The sequence below is a fragment of the Dysidea avara genome, chromosome 4 (genome assembly GCF_963678975.1).
Source record: "Dysidea avara chromosome 4, odDysAvar1.4, whole genome shotgun sequence".
Classification (NCBI taxonomy): domain Eukaryota; kingdom Metazoa; phylum Porifera; class Demospongiae; order Dictyoceratida; family Dysideidae; genus Dysidea; species Dysidea avara.
Genome location: NC_089275.1, coordinates 27,516,850 through 27,542,623, shown reverse-complemented (window position 1 = coordinate 27,542,623; position 25,774 = coordinate 27,516,850). Strand labels below are relative to the sequence as shown.

General features: G+C 36.5%; 1 protein-coding gene across 1 annotated transcript in view; it reads right to left on the bottom strand.

The window, feature by feature from the left end:
- Positions 1 to 6,183: 6,183 nt before the first annotated feature.
- LOC136253716 (adhesion G protein-coupled receptor L3-like) overlaps positions 6,184 to 25,774 on the bottom strand; it is a 42,469-nt gene continuing 22,878 nt past the window's right edge. Inside the window, exons 11-20 of the mRNA XM_066046374.1 lie at positions 25,431 to 25,587; positions 25,312 to 25,378; positions 22,696 to 22,762; positions 22,532 to 22,629; positions 8,698 to 8,824; positions 8,611 to 8,652; positions 8,133 to 8,198; positions 8,036 to 8,078; positions 6,583 to 6,870; positions 6,184 to 6,516 (exon numbers count right to left, since the gene is read on the bottom strand). Coding sequence (XP_065902446.1) covers positions 6,380 to 6,516; positions 6,583 to 6,870; positions 8,036 to 8,078; positions 8,133 to 8,198; positions 8,611 to 8,652; positions 8,698 to 8,824; positions 22,532 to 22,629; positions 22,696 to 22,762; positions 25,312 to 25,378; positions 25,431 to 25,587 — 1,092 coding nt within the window. The 3' untranslated portion in view covers positions 6,184 to 6,379. The remainder of the gene's footprint in view (positions 6,517 to 6,582; positions 6,871 to 8,035; positions 8,079 to 8,132; positions 8,199 to 8,610; positions 8,653 to 8,697; positions 8,825 to 22,531; positions 22,630 to 22,695; positions 22,763 to 25,311; positions 25,379 to 25,430; positions 25,588 to 25,774) is intronic.

Here is a 25,774-nt window from a genome sequence, read left to right as displayed (position 1 = left end):
TAGCTCAACACCTTCTATCACAGAAGAATCTGTTGCTAACATTGTTGCCTCTATCACCGCAGAACAAAAAGAGAAAGAGAAAAGGCAATTAAATGTAATGATACACAACATTGTAGAATCCAGTGCCAACGGGAGTCCTAGTAGAAAAGAAGATGATATCGGAAAATGCAAGTCTTTTTTCCAAACATACTTGGGGGTTACTGTGTCTATTGCCATCCGCCTAGGCAAACGATCTGACAAACCCAGGCTTTTAAAAGCTGCACTCAACTCTACTCAAGATAAAGCTATGATTCTTAAAAACAAACTCAAGCTCCGATCAAGTAACAATCCTTCACCTGTACGAAATGTTTTCATCACTCCAGATTATATCCCATTAGAGCAGAAGAAGAACAAAGCTTTGCGTCAGCAACTAGCTGATATGAACAAGGTTGAGAATGCTTACCCAATAAAAAATGTGAAGATAGTGCAGAGATCACCATCATCACCATGCTAAGTGTTCCCCACACTGATAACCACCCCCTTTCTGACCTACCCCTTGCAAATGATTCTCCTATTTTAACATCCCTAACTGTTAATCGCCAATCCTTATTAGCTAAGAAGGAATCCTTTTTAAACTTGCTTGATACATATAATCCAGACATTATCTTTGGCAGAGAATCGTGGCTCAAATCTGACATATTATTATCGAAGTTTTTCCAGCAGGTTACTAAAAATGTATCATAGAGACCGTAGTGATGACTATGGTGGTGTTTTTGTCGCCTGTCGTGAACCTCTAATTTCATGTAGTTTAGAAATTGAAAACAATCATTGTGAATTGGTTGCTTGTCAGGTTAAACTCGCCACCTTTGATTTCACAACTTCTTTTACCCAGGATTTTTAAGGTTGCACCTTTTTTTCACAGCTTGACTGTTTTTGTGTAGATTTCACTGCTTTTCGTACCTTAGAAGGTCCCAAAACTAGCCTATGGCTGACTCTGAGGTTTGTTTTTACTCACATTTCTTCTTTTCATATATGCAGACACAATAATTATTATTGAAGACAGACTTATAAATGTATTGCAATGCATGATTTACTTCAATATTTATTGTAATGCTCTAACAGACTGCAAATTTTATGAGGACTTCTAATAGAACATATAGAATGTTCTAGAACAATCTAGTTTAGATCTATGAAATTATAAATGTTTAATTATAAGCAGATTTAAACTAGACAATTTATTTATAAAGCAGAAATTAAGTGAGGTGATCAGCAAAGATAGCAGTGGTTCAGTAGTTAAGGATGCAGGTGTTAGGTATGAAGGTCCCTGGTTCGAACTCTGTTAAGTTTTTCCTTGTACACCTTTTTACCCTGTGGTAACTGCTCTATTAGAGTATCTTGATCCAGTGATTTTACACTTGTTTGGTTTATGCTTTATAACTTTGTTGCTGTAACTGTATTGCTATTCAAACTATGAAAAGGCACTGCTATGATGATCAGTCTATCACACCAATTTTCAAGTTATTCCTGTGCTAGGTTTACCCTGTAGCTGTGACAGAAGACTGAAAAGTTTTGTTTGTTGTGTGAATAAATGCTCATAACTCCTGGATATTCATTATATTCACAGAAAACTTGGTACATGAATCCACCTTTATACGTTCTTCATTTGTGCCAAAGATTGAGGGAATTGAGTTACACGTTTTCATTTTATAGCAATTTTTGTGAAGTATGGGAAAATAAATCAAAGCTCCCGTACCCCCCCCCCCCCATACAGCATAAGAAGAAAAAAATGAAGAAATTAAAATGAAACTTTGAACGCGCATATCTCGCAAACTGTGTGGCTGTAGTGAATTTAATCAAATTTGTTGTGTGGCCTACCCTACCTGGTGGACAGCAACTGTACGTATAATGCAAATAATTTTATGGTGTCCTTTTGGAGAAGGGCCATGGAGCTATAAACACATGAAAAAGCTGTTTTCTTTCTTCCTGTCAATATACTCATGGTGTGGTATGCTGGCTTTTTTGGCTGCATGACACATTACCATGTGTCTTGATGTAAACACTTGGATTTAATTAAAACATCCATCATTCATGAGCACTCATACTGTTGTATGCAATAGTCATAAGCAAAGTATTTACCTGTCTGTTACATGATCCTAAGATAATCAGCAGTTCTCAAAGTACAGTATATCGGATATATTTTTACCTTAACTTGTAATGCTGGTAATTATAAGTAGAACATAGAAATTTATTGAGTTTAGAGTGGATGCTGATCTGTGGAATACAGGTTTATAAAGTGCTCATGTATATATGGAAGGTTTGGTAAGCACCACTGTAAAACTTTCTCACCTAAAGTGGATAAATTTTGCTGTAGGCCTGTGAAACAATAGAATAATATATGTAATATGATAAACATTTCGAATAAAATTCACAACTTTTGAATGTTTCCAAATTTCGCCTAAATACAGTAATTTGTACAGTATGTCAATACCAGAGTTTAGTGATTGATAATACGTCTTCTGAGTGTGAGAAAGTCTGCTTTCTAAGGTTTTTTAGTTGACTTCTCTATTAGAAATTCCATACTACCGTAATTCACTTTATTTATGTGCAAAAATTTTTTCGTTATAAAAATTTTTGCATAATTTATGCGAATGACTGCTCTATTAGAGTAGTTCAATCTTATGCAAAAAAATTCATGTCAGAAATTTTCGTACAAGTACTTGCATACAAAAAGTTTTCCCATGACCTGCTGGGTCACTACTAAAATATCACGATAAATAATCTGTGAAACATAAAGTTAATTTGATTTTGATGCTCTTTAATGGAAAAGTCGTTTTGTAGTAAAATACTCTAATAGAACATTCACTGATTAAAATATTATTGTAAGAAATGTTGTAGTATGGTGAGTGGGCAGATCAAAGGCTGCCGCCAGTGTTACAAATCAGTTGTAAACCGGTTTACAAATAATTGTAGCATGGCTAAGTACCTCCTTTTGGCCACACGGTCTGGCCACTAATTAGTTCAAAGACTTCAAATGAAACTAAACACCAGACCAACACAGGAAGGCACAATACAAGGCTAATACATCAAGGACTGACAAGGAAGTAAATTGCTCTGGAACAAATGAACGCACAACACTACACTCATTTGAATGAATGGGAAGCAGTACAACCGCTGGGCTGAACCGGTATCCGTATACCACACGCTTGTTCGCCAATAAATTAAAGCTAACCAAGGCTATTATAGTGCTGCATCACTCAACAATGAATATCAGACACTTCAGCTACACCCATCTAAATGATGCGGAAGCAGTACAATCAGGCTGGAGTAATTGGCATCGATGATGGCACCTCGGATTTGTACATAATAAACGCACTACCAATGAATATACTAGCTAACAATGAATTAAGCAACCATGATATCAAGACAGTAATTAGTGAGTAAAATCGTTCCTTGTACACAGCGCTCAGCAATAGCCAATATTTGTCTTGCATTCTTGTTCCTTCCGTGTTACAAATGTGCGTCTTTGATCTGCACATGCCCCATACCACAAATCAGTTAGAACACACCCATTCGGTTTGTATCTGATTTGTAAACACTCCACCCTCGGGCCTGCAGCCCTTGGGTGTCGTGTTTACAAATTAGATACAACCTCATGGGTGTGTTACAACTATTACTTGTTAACCTACAGTAGGAGCATAATACAAACATAACGGGAACACTGAAGAACATAATAATTGAAATTTTGGAAATTCCTGAAACATTTTGGGTAAAATTCTGAGTATATTTGACTCAGTCCTAGTGATTCTCTCTGAGCACTTACAAGTCGCTATAGATATTATGTATAAACATTTTCAGAGAAGTATTGGCTCCCTGTATATATAGAAACTAAATTTTTAAAATCTTGCAGTTCAGATTGGTAGAGTTAGTTTGCGATTTTATTTGCTTCTAGTATCAATTTAAGTTATGCTAAAGCATCGTTTAAATTAAAACATCCTACAGCTTTTATAGATTTCACTATCACACCCCATGAAATAGGCTTGAGTCTATTATGCTTTCAAATTTACCTATATTTATTTTGCAAAATTATCCTATTATGATCACATTAATGCTTTTCCAATTGTGTTTCAAATTTTGGGGCAGATTTTCAGTCAAAATCCCCCAGAGGGGTAATGGGACTTGATAGGTACATTATAGACTCAAGCCCATCATGAAAGTCAGTACATTATACTACAGCCATACTGCAAGGATGTTGTGCCCACTGTATGTCTGTACTAGAATCACCACCAGTTAAACTTTGAAGGCTGGGTGTAAATTTCAGAAAATCTATATAACCCAAACACCTCCACACTTCAAAACACATGCATAATCATATTCTTCAACTACTCAAGACACAGTGGCAGATGCAGGATTGGGCATTTGGAGCAAATCCCCCCCCCACCACTGGAAGAGCCAAAAATACTAAACTTTGTGTCAGGCCAAGATAAATTTATATTTCATGAAAATATGCACATTTTACTAGCATTTATTACAAATTCACTTAAAACAAACACTGCTTGAAGTATCTTAGTTTACTACAGTGGTATATCCCCAGTACATGGAACAGTTAATTGTTTGTTATTTTAGTAGTTTTTCAGTAAACCCGCATTCACTGATGTTTTACTGAGAGTTTAAAACTTAGTAAAATAATTATGTTCCATATACTTAAGTTTACTGACACTTTACTATCAGTATATCTACAGTAAGGCATCTTAACAAATTAGTAAACTAAGAACCTTCAAGCAGTGAAAGCAAATTAAAGTCAAACTAGCTGTGAAATTGTCACCGAGCACCTTCTTGCATACTAAGCACCTGTAAAAGAATTATCGTGTTGCTGACATTCAGAGCTTTTTAAACAGCTTTTAAGACTTCACAACCATCTGCAAAGGCCAAAATCAAACAGTGAGACACTATTAAGAGGTGATCATTTGCTGCTTCAAAAATGCAGCAACTAACAAGAGAATCTGGCCCGCAACCACCTACAACTTAGCCCAATTATGCCCCTCCCCTTGCCAGCTCCTGGATCCGGCCCTGAGACAGGAACAGATTCAGGGTTTCCAAGGATACCATGCATAGAGAGAGTCCTTTTGGGATGAGCCTTACTCACAACTACAGTAGTAACCACTTTAAATAATTAAAATTGCAGTTGGTGCAGACAAAATTAATCCATTACCAAAGACAACACAGGTAGCCATTGGTGGCAAATTTTCATTGAGAATATGCATCACAGCACTAGATATCAGCGAATGGTGGATTACAAACTATAGCTGGGTTTATTCCATGACTTTCAGACTTTCACATAATTGTTATGCAAGTCATGGTCACAAAAAAATGTATCAAATGGCTACTCATTAACTTTACTAGTTTCTTATGCACACAGTTTTGCATATAGCTACAATTTTATAAATGTTATTTTAATTTGTGACTGAATTTGACAAAACAAGGCTTCGACGCACAAAGCTTTGTTAGGAGATATGGTGATTTTAAGGAATCATTGTGTAATAACTTCCCAGTGCCTACAGCTGTGCAAACAAAATTTGTACCTATTGTTCATCTGTTCACTAGCTATCACTGAGTGGGTGTATACATTTCTGATACCCAAACTTTTCCCTGTTTTGAGCAGCTTTTTTCGAGCGGGTAATAATATCACAGGTGGTAGTAATAGGGTGGGGGGGTGGACGGTGGTCTTAATATACGGGTATAAAATGAAGTAAGAAGACAATTGGAATCCAGAGGCCAAGTTTGGGCTCTCCATGGCCCTCAAATTACTCCAAATTGACTGAGAACACTATTGGCGAGCTCTCTGTGAAGTCCCAGCTCACTACACACCATTATCACAAAGCCATGGCCATTTAATGGTGCCAATCTCACACTCGTGGCTTTGACAGGGTCGGAAGAAAGCTGCTACAGAAACCAGACTTGCCAGTGCTGAAGGAAGTACAGTGTGAAATATGATAGTGTATTAGACCAGCAATCCATTTCTGGTAAAATCGTAAGTTTGATTTTGTATGTGTGGAAGCCTTGTTATATGAAATCCGGTCACATTTAGTAATTTTCTCAGCATATATGCTGAGAGTCTGCATGACTCAGTGGTTCTGCAGCCTGAAAGCACTTAACTCCATACATTTACATTTGTAAAATGAGAGTATACATCTGATTTCAGTTCCTTAAGGATCACTTCTTTTTGAATAAGCTTCATGTGCTTAAAATGATGCTATAAAATATTACTTTGTGTATAAGAAAATACTGTGTGCATTCTAATTGCGTTACTACACTATAATTATGTATAGTACAAAACTAAACTACATGTATATGCTACTGTCTTATTAGACTACATATGTATGTGTGGTCAAAAGAATAGCAGTCAAAGATTACTTTCTTTTGTAGTTTCTCCTTGATCACATTGTGATGTTGATACAGAATGAAATTCTGTAGAACTTTTGTCTTGAGTATATATAATTGTTTCAGTCTTGCAGTCAACAAGAACACTGACAGTATTTGCTACACAAAACAACACAATACATATATAGTAATATAATATGTAACAACACTGGCTTTTGTACTTACAACTGATTAGTGATTGCACTTGCATTGGAGGAATAAAACTTGCAGGGTTAACCAATACACTGTCAACAGCAGTAGTGCAATATTTTGATAAATCAGTCTGTACCACTTGCTGTATATCAAGCTGATCAACACATTCTTTGCGATCAACAGGAGCAGCTGACTCTACATGTCTAATAGGATGTTTGTGTTTTACTACAGCAGCTTCATTGAGATCAGCATGGTCAGTACATTCAACATGACAAATCAAATCACAATGACTGATATCTTGATCTTGAACAATCCCACTTGCTGTTAAAAAGATACAACTGCAGTATATAACACCTTTATTATGCTGTTGTGATTAAACATCTGAAAACAAGCATTTTACATTGTGTTTTAAGGAATTTCACAACATATACATGTAGCTAACTCTAACTAGAGAAATATACAGGAATTTTGAATTGGGGTTTCCACTGTGGCTAATGACTGTTCTATTAGAGAAACATTGCCTAACTGTTTTATTAGAGTACCTCGATCTTTATCATGTAAATTATTGTTGAAATACACTAAATGGATGTTTTCATTGTGTGATCTACGTATTGTTTAACTGAAATAAACCATTAAAATGTTTTCCATTTCATGAAGGATGTTTGATTTTGGAGGCCAGAAATGATAAACTCACTTTCAAGAACTGCATAAATCCAAAGGGATTTCCTGAACCCTCTGGAAACTACCCTAGGCATTCCCCTAGCAAAGCAGTGGATGCAAGCAAGAAGAACAAACATGAAAATGGATACAGAATAAATAAAAGAATAACATCAATGAATTATTGTAGGAACAGAATTTCCTACTTTCTTGCTAAGTTTATCATTCCTTTTATCCAGTTTGGCACTGGAATGCTAATACAATAGGAACAAGCTTAAATAAAGTACTATTTGATAGCATAGAGTGTAAATGTAATTGAACCCCATAAACATACCAAATCATTACCTGAGAGATATAATGCAGTATACTGACAAGCTTTCAAATATATTATTGTGCCTTTCTATAGTTTGTTCACACTAGCATTTACCTGGGTATTACACAGATAAGCTGCTAAATGTTTTAGTGGTGTAATGAACCCATTTGAAGGTTAGTAAGGGATTTTAAAATTAACAGTAAGTCATGTGGTTTTATTTTGTATATTCAGAAGTATCAGAACACACATTCAGAACACACATTCAGAACACACATTCAGAACACACATTCAGAACACACATTCAGAACACACATTCAGAACACACATTCAGAACACACATTCAGAACACACATTCAGAACACACATTCAGAACACACATTCACTTCTTTGGTGTTACTTTTGTGGGTGGACATATAAACTACATAGAGCGTTTGTTTGGCTTTAGGTATTTAGAGCTGCAGGTCACCAAATAATTGCTGATAAAATAGTATACATAAAACGTATACCATCACTCACTTGTTGATTCCTTTCTTGGATTCGAGACAGTTAAATCTTTAGTCTGCAATGGAAAGATTGTTGAGTACATGTACACTTTGTTTCTTCCACCACTTACAGCTATGTGAGATGTTTGAGTTCCAAGAGAAATCACATTCCATTTAGTTTTGAGAAGTGTTAAGAACTACAACATGAAACTTAATTTAAATCAACACCTGTAACACTTTGTATATGATACGTAAATCAAATGACTTCATAATTGCACATAAGGTACGTGTGCCATTGCTGTTTGCCGCATATATTCCCAGCAAGGTAAGCATTCAATAATAAAGATGGTAAGTGCAGTGTATGTAGTGTAGCTATAGTAGCTATGCTTACTTAGAAATAAATATAGTGACTGCTTTGTTTGCTTCCCATAAAGAAACTGACATAATTACATGTATTGTAAATGCAGAAGCTGAGTATGCATGTATTAGTTTGTATTAATTCATGAAAAGGTTTGTGAGATCTTCAGTTTCAAAACTACTGTATAAACATATAGACACAATTTGTAACTGCAGTACTGTGGATACTACATGTACTGTAGGTATATATACCTTTTCAGTTTTTACTACATCAAAAAGCAAGATGAACAAGCCCTGTGAACGATACAATATTAAGGTGCAGCATAATACCAATTGTACCTGTAAAGAGTTTAGCACTGTAAACAGCCATGCAAAAACAACAGTGTCTTCATTAATAGCTAGTATTCCAAACACCCAAGTGCTTCCAAGGAGAGGAACAAATATCACAGCTGCTTTAAGCAATGACCTGCAGCAAAATTATAAACATGTAAAAATAAGGACAAGGCTATAAATAGCAGGTTAAGTCAAGTGGCTCTGTGCTTAGGGTTTTTAGCTCTATTCCATACCATACAGCAAAAATATGATGAATGTTCAACTAGAGTAAAGAGTCATGCTTGAATGTTTTATTAGAGCATATCGATCTATGCTTTCAACTATTAAAATCTTGCTATGGCCACTGTTATAGTGACTATAATGCTTATAGTGACTATAATGCTTATACTAGCCCTGCAAGAAAATGAAAACACAATGAATTATAAGTGCTAGTAGAAATAAAAATAACTGAAGTAAAAACAGAAACACATAAAGTGGTCAAGTAGTGTCTGGTGCCTATTATGGCTATGTGTGTGTAGGCATATACTGTACCACTATTCAAGCATTTTAAATACATGCCGGTGTTATATTTGTTCATATGATGCAATAAAATCAAACAACATGTGATTGATTCTGCAATCCAGTCCAATCACTTATGCTCACAGCTGGTTTGATTTTCACTACAGACATAAAGCTATATGAATATATGCACTGTTGTAAAAATCAACCAGTGCTTTGTGGTCTACCATTTTCTGACTTTTTTCTCTGGCACAGTTTTGATGGAGCTCTGGAAATGACTTGACTCAATTCAGCCAGTTTTGAACCCTGAATGGCCAAATTCATCTGTCTAAAAATCAACTTTTAATAATTGATCCCTCTACCATTGTGGGATGGTCATTGTAGTACTCCTTTGCTAGATCCACCATGAAACCAGAGGCATGACTGTTGTCTTCACATAAATATCACTTTCAGTATCTCATGAGACACAAAGTTTCTTTTCAAATTTCATGCTCCACACAAAGTACCAGGTGAAACTTGCTATTTAGCCAGATCTTATCCAGAGTTATTGTAATATGCAAAGCAATAAGCAAACAATTGGCTGGATTCCCAGCACAGGGTTGCTGTCTTAGGAAATGCAGCATGAGTTTTCAATTCAAGCTGCCCTACCAGCCAATACAAGTAATACTTACTCTTCCTCATAGTGATGTGATAAGGTTGGATGTCTATACTGCAAGGATGTAAGACTTCTCACCGTCTGGGTGACAAGCTCCAAAAGTTTCGTGCATCATTATATATACGTACGAGATTCTCTCAGTGACTCTAACTCTTAAAGTTCTTTCCAGCACTTCCAATGTCACACTGGTCACCTAATTTTGTTTAGAATGGTGATTAATGATGGTCCAAAATGTCTGGCAGTAGTGGTAAGTTGCATGTTAATTGTGCTTCTGTGAATTCATATGGTGCAGTATACCAGCAGCTCACCAGGAACTCCACTTATAGAATGGAAGTTTTTGTGCTTTTAGGTTTATTTTTGGATATGTATTCACAACTTGATGGTGTTGTGGGGTGGTATAGTAAAGATTTGAGCTGCTGTAGAGCTGGAGAGGTGAAGTCAAATTTGGATTATTTGGTTGCTTTCAGTGGTGTAGAACCATGTGTGAAGGTTATGAATGCAATAATAATAATAATAAACAACCACTGGTTCAAAGCATCCAGCTGGATCTTTTTCCATTGCTCCAGTCAATAATTAGACTAGCTACAACAAGGTTGATACTGAAATTTGATTGGCTGAAAAAGTGGTCTCTAAATCCCGCAGTGCCACATTCATGTCCAATGGAGACCACGCTCTGAGGCAATACGAAACACGACAATTACGTGCCTATACACTGGCAATGCATGGGTGTTTAAATATCTAGAAACAGCCGTACTGAATTAGAGGGAAGTGTAATGGACTTGTTTGTACTAATCAATATAACATTTCTTGTTTACAAGCAGCTGTCAAGGCACAACAATGAGTTGTAGTCCAGTTATAGTTCTACTTCGAAACATACTTGTAACATTGGCAATGTGTGGGTATTTAATGGGTAGCAACAACCATGCTGAATTAAAGGGATGCATAGAGGGCTTGTTTCTAGTAATTAACAATATATTTCTCGTTTGCAAGTAGCTGTCAACTCAAGGTACAATAATGGGTTGTATAGTCTAGATGTCAAGAAACAATGGGTTCTACAGCATTTAGAAAACCCTCAGGCCCTTTGTAGTGCCCTCGCTGCCCTCAGGTAGTGCCTTCAAGTTTTCTGAATCCTGTAGAACCCTGGCTCTTGACGTCTAACTATTACTTAATGGCTAGAAAGTAAAAAAAAAAACACTGGAAATTTCTAGCAAGTATAATATAATTTCTTAATGTTGCAGAAACTTTTAATAGTTATCACCCAGATGGTGAGAAGTCTCAGATCTTTTCCAGTCTATAACAGTATAGACAGACTATGCATCTAATCTTATCACAGCACTATGAGGAAAAGTGACTTATCTTTTCTTGGCTGGTAAGGGATTTTGAATTCGAAAAATAATTCCTAACTTTTAAAGAAAGTAGCCCTACACAGTGAATCCAGCCAATCATTTGCTTATTGCTGTACATACTTTTTAACTAAAACAACTCTCTAGATAAGATCTGGCTAAGTAGCAAATTTCATCCGGTCATTTCTGTGGAGTGGAAAACTTTAATTTATAAATTTTGCATCTTGTAAGCAATATTTTCTGTTAAAAGAACAATCCTGCTTCTGTGGGTCTAGCAATGGGATACCATGATGAACACCCTACAATGGTAGGGGGATTGATTTGTAAAAGTTGATTTTCTGGATTGTTGACTACCTACACATCAGTTTTGCAGTTTGCAAACAATCACTTTCTCAACCACTCCACCCTATTGAAGATCGTCCGATACATTTGACCTAATGACAACACCATCTATAATGGAGTGGTTTGATGTTGGCTACTTGTGCAGTGAATATACGTATCTAATCCAAAACAGCCAAGCTGTAAAAAAAGTGTGCGGCCCTCAGAAAGGCTATGGTGAAAAAAGATGTGAAATCCAAGGTGGCGGCCAAGAAATGGCTGTGATGGTAGGTTAATGGTAAAAATTTTAATAATGACAATTTAGGTAAATTTTGTGAAGCGGCACAAAAATTCACCTGAATTGTCGTTATTAAAATTTTTACCATTAACCTACCATCACAGCCATTTCTTGGCCGCCACCTTGGATTTCACATCTTTTTTCACCATAGCCTTTCTGAGGGCCGCACACTTTTTTTACAGCTTGGCTGTTTTGGATTAGATTTCATTTCTTTTTGTATTTGTATACCCCAAAGCCGGCCTATGGCCAGCTTTGGGACTTTTTTAACCAATTTTTTTTTCTTTACTACAGGAAGAAGAAAAGATGAAGTAGATGTACTTTAAATATTTTATCAGTAAATGTACAAATTATATATATAATACATATGTGACCGGATTTGCGAAAAGGGACCTTCCAAGCACATCCAATTTTCCAACTTTGACAATTGATAACTTCAGATTGGAAAGAGCTATTGCCTTGACATTTGAACAGTGGTGCGCACCACTATAGCTAAATACATGGTGAAATTTTCAGATTAATATGTTACTTGAACACTGAGTTATGATCTCCAACGTTTACGGAATTGGATGTGTGTGGAAGACCCCTTTTCGCAAATCCGGTCACATACATTGATTACAGAAATCTCCATGGTGGTTTCTTTGTAACTGAACACTCTACAAGGTGACTTCTTCTAATTGCTCTCTCTACAGGGTGAATTGTTTGTAGCTGAACAATCTACAAGGTAACTTCTTCTAGCTGATCTCTCTACAGGGTGATGTGTTTGTAGCTGAATTCTGTACAGGTGATTTGTTTGCAGCTGAGCTCTTTACAGAATGGTTTCTTTGTAGCTGAACTCTCTAAAAGGTAACTTCTTCTAACTGATCTTTCTACAGGGAAATTTGTTTCTGGCAGAATTTTCTACAGGGTGATTTCTTTGCAGCTGAACTCTCTACATGGTGGTTTCTTTGTAGTTGAACTCTCTACAAGGTAATTTCTTCTAGCTGTTCTCTCTACAGGGAGATTTGTTTGTAGCTGAACTATCTACAAGGTAACTTCTTATAGCTGATCTCTCTACAGGGTGATTTGTTCGTAGCTGAATTCTGTACAGGTGATTTGTTTGCAGCTGAGCTCTTTACAAAATGGTTTCTTTGTAGCTGAACTCTCTACAAGGCGATACTTCTAGGTTATCTCTCTACAGGATTCCTTGTTTCTAACTGAACTCTCAACAAGGTGATCTGTTCATAGCTGAACTTTCTACTGGGTGATTTGTTTGCAGCTGAACTCTCTAAATGGTGGTTTCTTTGTAGCTGAACTCTCTACAATTTAGTTTCTTCTAGCTGAACTCTCTACAGGGTGACTTGTTTCTAGCTGATCTCTCTACAGGGTGATCTGTTCATAGCTGAACTTTCTACAGGGTGATTTGTTTGCAGCTGAACTCTCTACATGGTAGTTTCTTTGTAGCTGAACTCTCAACAATGTGACTTCTTCTAGCTGAACTCTCTACAAGGTGACTTGTTTCTAGCTGATCTCTCTACAGGGTGACTTGTTTCTAGCTGAACTCTCTACAGGGTGATTTGTTTGTAGCTGAACTATCTACAAGGTAATTTCTTCTAGCTGATCTCTCTACAGGGTGATTTGTTTGTAGCTGAATTCTGTACAGGTGATTTGTTTGCAGCTGAGCTCTTTACAGAATGGTTTCTTTGTAGCTGAACTCTCTACAAGGCGATACTTCTAGGTTATCTCTCTACAGGATTCCTTGTTTCTAACTGAACTCTCAACAAGGTGATCTGTTCATAGCTGAACTTTCTACTGGGTGATTTGTTTGCAGCTGAACTCTCTAAATGGTGGTTTCTTTGTAGCTGAACTCTCTACAATTTAGTTTCTTCTAGCTGAACTCTCTACAGGGTGACTTGTTTCTAGCTGATCTCTCTACAGGGTGATCTGTTCATAGCTGAACTTTCTACAGGGTGATTTGTTTGCAGCTGAACTCTCTACATGGTAGTTTCTTTGTAGCTGAACTCTCAACAATGTGACTTCTTCTAGCTGAACTCTCTACAAGGTGACTTGTTTCTAGCTGATCTCTCTACAGGGTGACTTGTTTCTAGCTGAACTCTCTACAGGGTGATTTGTTTGTAGCTGAACTATCTACAAGGTAATTTCTTCTAGCTGATCTCTCTACAGGGTGATTTGTTTGTAGCTGAATTCTGTACAGGTGATTTGTTTGCAGCTGAGCTCTTTACAGAATGGTTTCTTTGTAGCTGAACTCTCTACAAGGCGATACTTCTAGGTTATCTCTCTACAGGATTCCTTGTTTCTAACTGAACTCTCAACAAGGTGATCTGTTCATAGCTGAACTTTCTACTGGGTGATTTGTTTGCAGCTGAACTCTCTAAATGGTGGTTTCTTTGTAGCTGAACTCTCTACAATTTAGTTTCTTCTAGCTGAACTCTCTACAGGGTGACTTGTTTCTAGCTGATCTCTCTACAGGGTGATCTGTTCATAGCTGAACTTTCTACAGGGTGATTTGTTTGCAGCTGAACTCTCTACATGGTAGTTTCTTTGTAGCTGAACTCTCAACAATGTGACTTCTTCTAGCTGAACTCTCTACAAGGTGACTTGTTTCTAGCTGATCTCTCTACAGGGTGACTTGTTTCTAGCTGAACTCTCTACAGGTAATTTGTTTGTAGCTGAACTCTCTACATGGTGGTTTCGTTGTAGCTGAACTCTCTACAAGGTAACTTCTTCTAGCTGATATCTCTACAGGGTGATCTGTTCATAGCTGAACTTTCTACAGGGTGATTTGTTTACAGCTGAACTCTCTTCATGGTAGTTTCTTTGTAGCTGAACTCTCTACAATGTGACTTCTTCTAGCTGAACTCTCTACAAGGTGACTTGTTTCTAGCTGATCTCTCTACAGGGTGACTTGTTTCTAGCTGAACTCTCTACAGGTGATTTGTTTGTAGCTGAACTCTCTACATGGTGGTTTCGTTGTAGCTGAACTCTCTACAAGGTAACTTCTTCTAGCTGATCTTTTACACTGCATATTTTTTTGTAGCTAAGTTCTCTACAGGGTGATTCGTTTGCAGCTGAACTCTCTACATGGGAGTTTCATTGTAGCTGAACTCTCTACAATGTGACTTCTTCTAGCTGAACTCTCTACAGGGTGACCTGTTTATAGCTGAACTCTCTAAAGGTGATTTGTTTGCAGCTGAACTCTCTACATGGTGGTTTCTTTGTAGCTGAACTCTCTACAAGGTAACTTCTTCTAGCTGATCTTTCTACAGGGTGATTGATTTTTTTGCAGTTGAACTCTTTACATGGTGGTTGCTTTATAGCTGAACTCTCTAAAAGGTGACTTCTTCTAGCTGAACTCTCTACAGGATGATTTGTTTGCAGCTGAACTCTCTACATGATGATTTCTTTGTAGCTGAACTCTCTACAGGGTGATTTGTTTGTGGCTGAACTCTCTACAGGGTGATTTGTTTGTGGCTGAAATCCCCTACAAGGTAACTTCTTCTAGCTGACCTTTCTACAGGGCAATTTGTTTGTAGCTGAGTTCTCTATAGGGTGATTTGTTTACAGCTGAACTCTCTACATGGTAGTTTCTTTGTAGCTGAACTCTCTACAATGTGACTTCTTCTAGCTGAACTCTCTACAGGGTGACTTGTTTTTACCTGATCTCTCTACAGGGTGACTTGTTTCTAGCTGAACTCTCTACAGGTGATTTGTTTGCAGCTGAACTCTCTACATGGTGGTTTCTTTGTAGCTGAACTCTCTACAAGGTAACTTCTTCTAGCTGATCTTTCTACAGGTTGATTTGTTTGTAGCTGAATTCTCTACAGGGTGATTTATTTGCAGCTGAACTCTCTACAAGGTTACTTCTTCTAGCGGATCTCTCTACAGGGTGATTTGTTTGTAGCTGAATTCTGTATAGGTGATTTGTTTGCAGCTGAACTCTCTACATGGTGGTTTCTTTGTAGCTGAACTCTCTACAAGGTAACTTCTTCTAGCTGATCTTTCTACAGGGTGATTTGTTTGTAGCTGAATTCTCTACAGGGTGATTTATTTGCAGCTGAACTCTCTACAAAGTTACTTCTTCTAGCTGAACTCTCTACAGAGTGATTGATTTTTTTGCAGCTGAACTCTCTATATGGTGGTTTCTTTGTAACTGAACTCTCTACAGAGTGATTTGTTTGTAGCTGAACTCTCTACAGGGTGATCTGTTCGTAGCTGAACTCCCTATAAGGTAACTTCTTCTAGCTAATCTTTCTACAGGGCAATTTGTTTGTAGCTGAGTTCTCTACAGGGTGATTTGTTTGCAGCTGAACTCTCTACATGGTAGTTTCTTTGTAGCTGAACTCTCTACAAGGTGACTTGTTTCTAGATGATCTCTCTACAGGGTGACTTGTTTCTAGCTGAACTCTCTACAGGTGATTTGTTTGTAACTGAACTCCCTGCAAGGTGACTTCTTCTAGCTGATCTCTCTACAGGGAGATTTGTTTGTAGCTTAACTCTCTACAGGTGATTTGTTTGCAGCTGAACTCTCTACATTATGGTTTCTTTGTAGCTGAACTCTCTACAAGGTAATTTCTTCTAGCTAATCTCTCTACAGGACGATTTGTTTGTAGCTGAACTCTCTACATGATGGTTTCTTTGTAGCTGAACTCTCTACAAGGTGATTTCTTCTATAGCTGATCTTTCTACAGGGTGATTTGTTTGTAGCTAAACTCTCTACATGATGGTTTCTTTGTAGCTGAACTCTCTACAAGGTGATTTCTTCTATAGCTGATCTTTCTACAGGGTGATTTGTTTGTAGCTGAACTCTCTACATGATGGTTTCTTTGTAGATGAACTCTCTACAAGGTAACTTCTTCTAGCTGATCTCTCTACAGGACAATTTGTTTGTAGCTGAACTCTCACATGATTGTTTCTTTGAAGCTGAACTCTCTACAAGGTGATTTCTTCTAGTTGATCTTTCTACAGGGTGATTTGTTTGTAGCAGAACTCTCTACAAGGAAACTTCTTCTAGCTGATCTCTCTACAGGGAGATTTGTTTGTAGCTGAACTCTCTACACGTGATTTGTTTGCGGCTGAATTCTCTACATGATGGTTTCTTTGTAGCTGAACTCTCTACAACGTAACTTCTTCTAGCTGATCTCTTTACGGGGTGAATTGTTTGTAGCTGAACGATCTACAAGGTAACTTCTTCTAACTGATCTCTCTACAGGGTGATTTGTTTGTAGCTGAACTCTCTACAAGGAAACCTCTTTTAACTGAGCTCTGTACAGGGTGAATTGTTTGTAGCTGAACTATCTACAAGGTAACTTCTTCTAGCTGATCTCTCTACAGGATGATTTGTTTGTAGCTGAACTATCTACAAGGTAACTTCTTCTAGCTGATCTCTCTACAGGGTGATTTGTTTGTAGCTGAATTCTGTAAAGGTGATTTGTTTGCAGCTGAGCTCTTTACAGAATGGTTTCTTTGTAGCTGAACTCTCTACAAGGTAACTTCTTCTAGCTGATGTATCTACAGGGTCACTATTTTGTAGCTGAATTCTCTACATGGTGGTTTCTTTGTAACTGAACTATCTACAAGGTGACATGTTCTAGCTGATCTTTCAACAGGGTGATTTGTTTGTAACTGAACTCTCTACAAGGAAACTTCTTCTAACTGATGTCTGAACAGGGTGAATTGTTTGTAGCTGAACTCTTTACAGGGTGATTTGTTTGTAGCTGATCTCTATGCAGGTTACTTATTTCTAACTGATCTCTTGCATTCTGTTCAGGGTGACAGCTCTATTAGGATGACTGCTCTATTAGAGTATCTCGATCTCGCACTTGCTACACCAAGTTGGATTTCGTGTTATAACTCCGTGGCTTTAAGTCTGATTCTTCTACACCATTGAAGAGCCCTTCTAAGACGATTACTCCATCAGTACAGTGAATTTCAAAGCATTACCCCAGCGGTTTATCTGGTAGACGTGGCAAGTATTCGTTTTTTATTAGCTAATCTCGGTTGCGTAATTGTCACACACTGTTGGTTTTGTTGTTGTATCTTCCTGGTTTTTAGCTCGATTTCTTTCAAACCACAAAAGGTTTGAGGTTCAATAGTTAACCTATTCACCCACCGATTTTCAGCTTCTTCCCATACGCGGTTTACCCTGTAGGCATGACAACATATTGGTGTTATTTTTCGTGCATAATCGCTCATAACTCTTTGCCTGTTTATGGTATTCCAGCCAAAGTTGGTACAGAGATGCGCCTTTATACTCCCCTTCTGTGTGCCAAATTTCAAAGCAATCGGATAACGCGTTCGCGTTTTATAGCAGTTTTTGTAAGTGTGCGAAAAGAGGAAGAAAAAAAGAAAAAAAAACGAAGAAACTAAGTCAATTTTTGAAGTCGCATATCTCAGGAATGCCTGAAGCGATTTCGCTCAAATTAGGAATGTGGAGTACTGAAGTTGGAGGGAATGTACACAGCAAAATTCGTCTTGTTTCATCAAGGCAGCACAGAGCTACGGAGGTGCGAAAATTGCGTTTTCTTTCTCCCTGTCAATATACTCACGGGGTTGCGCGCCGGCTTCTTGGGCCGCACGACACACTACTGTGTGTCTTGATCTCTATAAGGAGGATAATTTTAGAAAACTTGTGAAATTTTAGAACGTATGCTACAATACCTTAGATATCGTTTCTGTGGAACCTTATGAATCAGTGCTCAGCACATCTGCTCCAATTTTGAGCATAGTGGAAGTAACTAAAGTGTAGGCTTAAGTCTATTATGCTCCAAAATCTTCCTAATATTCTTTCTGGCACTTCTTTTTTTATTCACCTATAATGCTCAAATTTATTCCTGAGTCTACCTATTATTCTCAAATTATTCCCAAATATGTGTGCAAAAGTAGTATTTTTGTTAGGGTTTTAAACAAGTGACTGTTCTATTAGAATTATGGACTTGAAGTTGACTGCTCTATTAGAGTATCTCGATCGTTTTCACCATTTTATGCTTACACTGTTTTGGTAGTAAATCTAAAAGATTTTTACACTACACCACAACAAAAACTTATAATTTTGCACCAATTGTTCTTAGAATTCATCCGATTATTCCGGAATATTCCCCAATGCTTTTCAGTGCCTATTATTCCCGAAATTATGCCGGCATAATAGACGCATGCCTACAAAAGTGCAATCTTATCAGTACTGGGGTTCAAAGAAGTACTTTGGCATTAAAAGTTGTGGAGGCATTAATGATACTTCAGATACTGTAAAACAAACTGTACCACTACAGAGTAAGTAACTTATGAGAATAAGCTGAAAATATAGGCTATATTATCATAACTTGAAGTATTTGTAGTTTGAAATAAATTTTAGTACATTCTATGGAGTAATAATGAAAAAGCCAAATATGACTGATATTCATATAAAGACCATTTTTCATGCCTACAATTCAAACTTCTACGTTACAAATCGGCGGTGGGTAGTCTACCCATCATAGAGATTTACCCATTATACATAGATTAAACAATCAATGCTGTAAATTATTTATGGAATATTCTAGTGGAACAAAGCCCACTACAAAACATGCTTTACTTACACATGTTAACAGCATAGCAGTACCAGTCCAAAAAAGATAAGTCACTTTTCCTCATAGTGCTGTGATAAGATTAGATGCATAGTCTATTTATACTGTTATAGTCTGGTGAGTGCTAATAGTCCAGGTGCATGTTATCTATAGTGTTCCAGCTTTATTGTACTGTACAACCAACCTTTTACTTAGTGTAACTACTGTAAACCTCAGAAATTTGGACTAAGCTGCACCTACACCAAGTTCTTTAAATAATCACAACATTATGTGATTCATACTAACAAGTATTAATTCAAAGTTTTAAGTTAGATTTGGGATCAAAGAAAAAAGTAGTAAAACAAGGGAATAGTAGTGAAACAAGAGAGGTTTTGTCTTGTCTATACCTACAGATATACTTATGAACATTTAATTCCTATAGTTCAGTCTATAACCAGGGATTAAATGTCTATTAGTATATCTACAGGTATAGACAACCTCTCTTGTTTCACTACGTTTTAGCTACTCCCTTGTTGCACAACTTTTTTTCTTTGATGTTAGGAATTTTCCCTTCTACTTATTTGCTTGCTTTTTTAACAACATAATTATAACTACTGAACCCACGCATACCACATCAAAGGAAAAAAGTGGTGTTAGGTATACCATAAAATTAATTTTTGTGTCAGTATGCACACCCTAATAATCAATTACTGAAAAGTGAAATGGCCATTTTGCTTCATTTTTCAAGTATATTCCACCTATTACACAATAAGAACAGTATGAGAAGAGTCTCTGTAATCGATACAATTACAGGTGATAAGTGTAGTATGAGAAATGTCCGGTTCTTCATTCGATCTAGTTGCTACAGAATTAAATATGGGTGATAAGTGTGATAGCTAGTAAACACAGCCACAGGGAAATCATATCACACTATCACAAATTGACTCCTTGCATTGTCAGCAAAAAAGAACTGGGACACAAAGGAGATAAAGGGAAATCCATGATGCCTGTATTATACATACTGTGGTTGGCAAAAAGGCATGCCTCGGGATGAAGTGACATTGAACAGTGAAGAAATCACGCCCGAGTTATGGAAGGGCATAGGAAGCATGGATGCCATGGGTGCCATAAATATTTCCAGAGGCGTAACTAATGGGTGTCAGCACACTGTACTATATTACTAAAACAATAGAGATACTCTAATAGAGCATTCAATAACTCTAATAAAGCAGTCACAGTATTCATTCAGAGTACTGTAGTCAACTATGTAGTTATAAATATTGTAGAATATAGTATTATGCAGCCATTGCTATTGCTATCAGCTTGAAACCTTTTTTTTTGGTCTTCAGCTTTACCACTGGGCACCCATAAGTTAAATATCTTCTTACGCCCCTGTTATGCTTGGCTGGAGGCATCAGTTAGTTAGTTAGTTAGTTAGTTAGTTAGTTAGTTAGTTAGTTGGTTAGTTACTGTAGCTAGTTAGTCAGTCAGTCAGCATAAAGTCTGTCAATTAAAAAATTAAAAATTTCATAGAAATTTGTTGGAAAAGTTTATGTTCATTCCAAAAAAAACATTATGGGCTTGGCTATATGCCTAACCAATACTACCAAGTTGTTATAAAGGGGAAAAACAAGGCTGTTTATTGGGTAATATTGTTGGGCAAGAAAGCCCAAACCTCCATGATCCCTAATATAATACTAGATGAATATAAAATTAGGAATTTTTAAAATGGGAATAGGGATCGCTGAAAAAAGCCACCAAACAAGAAGGGATCGCTGGGGTGGTAATGTAAACCACAAATCCCTATTTTGACTCTCTGTCATATATATATTGAGTTGAAATGCTCCAGTTATTTTGAAATGAGTCAAAATAGGGATTTGTGGTTTACATTACCACTCCAGCGATCCTTTCTTGCTTGGTGGCTTTTTTCAGCAATCCCTATTCCCATTTTAAAAGTTCCAATTCATCTAGTTTGTGTACTTTTTATTAATCCAGTAATGGATTTGTTTAGCACTATATGCATAGTTTGGAGTTAAATTGGGACATTACTGGATGCTATATAGGTGCTAAGTGCACTTGCATCTGCCTTAGTAAGGAAGCTAGCCACTGTATCTCCATTGCTATAGTAAGTTCTTAGTCATATCAAACAGCTTTACTGCACCCATGTCCTGGTTTGTCAGCTATTTATTCAAATTGTATGAGCACGCATGGTTACTAGGCAGGAGTCTATTATATGCTTTTTAATCTTCCAATTATTCTTTCTGGCAATTCTTTATAAATTGACCTATTATTCCCAAAATTATTCCTGGAATTTATGCACAATAAAGCATATTAGTTAGAGTTTTACAAAAGTGACTGCTATATTAGAGTATAAGTGACTGCTCTATTAGAGTATATGACTGCTCTATTAAAGTATCTCGATCTTTTCAACCATTTTTATGCTTGCACTGTTTCATTGGTGTATTCAAGAGACTTTTGCACCACACTACAAGAAAAACTTATAATTTTACACTAATTATTCCTAGAACTCATCTGATTATTCCGGAATATTCCCTAATTAATTCTTTTCACTACCTATTATTCCCGAAATTATTCCGGCATAATAGACACGTCCCTAATGGTTACATTAGTTAAGTAGCTAGGGCTTGGCAATGTTAGTTTATATAATCTAGGGTGGTACAGGGAATTTAACACTACTTGCAATTTCATACGAAATGCATAGTGTGGTTTGTGCATGCATGTCTGTTGTATTTTGCTATTCTCGAAGTGAAATAACCTATGCTACCATCCTGTTAAAAAAAGTTGTCACGTTTACAGCAGTCTGAGGCATGATATGGGTATCCACCACCATTGTGGTACCAGATAAATCACTTAGAAAAACATGCATGTGTATGCATTCACACTACGCATTTGATACAAAATTGCAAGAAGTGTTAAATTCCCTGTACATGGGTGTTCAGGAATGTTCATGGCAGTGTGACAGGATTCAGTACAAGCAATTCCAAGTAGCAGCTGTTGTCACGAGTAGCAATCGTGTGATCAATGTGTGCATGTGCAACGGTATTGAATATTATCGATTGTGGCTTCTGCTTTGTTAATTCCAACCATACACAGGCTTCCTTCTCTGTTAACCTTATTTACAGTGGTAAATTGTGTAATACAGTACTGTATGATAAAACAGGCATTCACTTACTTTACAATTCTGAGTTTAGCAATTTTATCAGCAGTCATACTGTGCTGTTGACCTTTGAATACTTCATAGATAGTTATGGTCAAGAACACCATGTTTACCTAAGCAAATACAAGTAAATACATTCTTTCATGGCAGTTTGCTCAATATCCATAACTGCATTATACCAGTATGATCAGTAAAATGGGACCAACAAAAGCCCAGACAGCACCTTCTTCCTCAGATATCCAACATCTGTATGTGCAAAAATAGCCACTATAGCAAACATTTGCATTCAAATATTTCTCTAGGAGCAAATAAACAAAAACACGGTGTATGCACATGCATAGCTATATGAAGTACACTGCAAACAATCATTACATACGTATATGTACAGCATGTAAGTGTAAACATTTTACAAATATTATTAAGTGTACTTATTACGATCAATATGGTATTCTCTTAAAAATAATTACATCATAATTTGTGGCGTGCCCTAGCTATGCCACCCATCCACCACTCTGACATCTAGAATTTCAGGGTGATACCGTACTCACAAGTGAAGTTATGAATTGCCAAGTACATGTAATTGGAAAGGCTATAAGACCCCTTTTTGCAGATCCAGTCACAATTATAACACATGAAATTTGAACTACTGCATTTCATTCTCTTCTGTAGCAGGTGCATAAAGGTGTTTATAAACCATGGCAATATCCTACATATGTATATCATGCATCCAAAAATGAATAGGTTGTTTTAGATTTTAACATTGCTCATACATATGGGTCATTCCATGTCAAATCAACAAGGAATTTAGGGTTACCTCTCAGATTTTGATGAAACTTGGTGTGATTGTAATACCTGTGGTGCTTATCACTCATGCAAATTTTTAGCTCCGTACATTCCATAGTTTCTGATTTATGACCACAAATATTTACATATTTGTGAATGTATTTGAGAAAAGGTACCTTTTCCACACATTATATATACCAACAAGCAAAATGTCATAGATTTTGACATCTTACACTGATTATATTGCTGCTTGCATCAAAATGCAGCCAGATACTGTAGCTACTACACATATGGAAAATTTCAGATGATTACATACAATGATTAAAAAGTTATGAAGTTGCAAAGTTAAAAAAATGGGTCAAATTTTGTACGTTAAAAAGGTACCTATTCGCAAATCCAGTCACACAATTTTCATGAAAATTTGGTCCATCTCTAGTTACAAAATTAACTGCAACTTTGCACTGTGTATATATTTTTAAATGCAAATTTCACCAATGGAAGACTGTTGATTGACTTTCCAGTGATCCCTAAATTATGAGATATCTACTTAATATGGTTCAAAAGTACTTCATTGAAAACTTATACTTTATACTTTGAAAAATGCTGTATGAAATGTTTCGAATTCTTTTGTGAATAATGATTGAGTCATATAGTCTAGAAGTATATTTGATAAAATTTTAATGGTGGGACCACAATGAGCTCAAGAGATATAATGAATTATGTTGTGGCATGCGGTGGAATTTGTAGTCTATTATTGCTGTATTGGAGTGTATATACATCTCCAATAACCACTCGCAACAAGATCATACCAAGTTTTCTATCCAGAGTGAAGGTGTCTAGGTACAGTGCTACCTGTATTAGTGACCATCTGTATAGAAAGACCATCTATAAGCTGCAATTAATTTATACTTTAATTGAATCTTAATGTATAGCATCAAAGTATTAACCCTTTCTCAAAAATGGTCCTTATTAGACAGGTGGACTTTAAATGAGATCATCATGCCTCCATAAACACGTTAATGTTGTACCATCTCTTTAGTTATACCTTATATACAGTATTAAGTAAAATCTTGTTGTAGTGCACTTAGTCCACTACAGTGGGATTCAACTTAACAAAGAAGGTATTTGTGAAAAGATGTACATTATTTACATAACGTTTATGGACACACGGTGGTCAGATCTGTAATTTAAAGTCAACCTGTCAAATAAACACCATTTTTGGATTTGCTAGAAAGGGTTAATGCTTTGGTGCTATATATTAAAAAAGTATAACTTAACTGCAGCACATACATTGTAGATGGCCTTTCAATACAGGTGGTCACTAATACAGGTTGCACTGTACCTAGATACCTTCACTTTGTAAGAAAAACTTGGCATGGCCTTGTTGCGAGTGGTTATTGGAGGTGTACACTCCTATACAGCAATAATAGACTACAAATTCCACCACATGCCACAACATCATTCATTATATCTCTTGAGCCCATTGTGGTCTCGGAACAAAAATTTTATCAAACATAGACTATGACCCAATCATTATTCATAAAAGAATTTGAAAAATTTTAAGCAAAATATAGAGGATCAGAGTTTTCAATGAAGTACTTTTGAACCATAATTAAGTAGTCGTAGATATCTCATAATTTAGGAATCACTGGAGAGGTCGATCATCAGTCTTCTATCAGTGAAAATTGTGTTTAAAAATATTTTCACAGTGCAAAGTTGCAGTCAATTATGTACCTAGAGATGGAGCAAATTTTCATAAAATATTCTAAATATTTGTGGTCATAAATCAGAAACTATGGAATGTATGGAGCTAAAAATTTGCATGAGTGATAAGCACCACAGGTACTATAAATACACCAAATTTTGTAAAAATCCGAGAGGTGACCCTAAATTCCTTGCTGATTTGACATGGAATGACCCATTATTTCAGTGATAATAGATGCATAATGAATACATTTTGTTGTAGTTCCCTTTGTCCTAATATTATGTCATAAGTACTCAATTATGGTTACCTGTCATTGATACCATAATGTTCATGTGATACTGCAGCCGATATAATAACAATGGGAAGAGGTAGTCCTGCACAACAATAAATGTGCAAATACATGCGTTGGTAGTTATTAATGCTCACCCCAACCAAGTATCACAAAAAACAGTTTTCTTTTCAAAAATCCATTATAAAACACAAGTTTGATCATAATGAACACTAGGATTCCTTCACAAAGCATCCAACTGAATGCAGCCATGAAGAAGTAGTGAAGTAAGATAGCCACAATGAGACAACTAGCCTATAATAATAATAGACATGAGTATAACTAAAACGGAGTGGCAAATTACCATATAATATATGTACAGTAAATTTAACCATGTTGTACAGTGCTTTCATTTTATTTGCAATGTAATTAGCTCACTTTTTCATACAGCTAGTCAAACTACTACACATGCCTCTTAAAGAATTAATGATCTTATTTAATG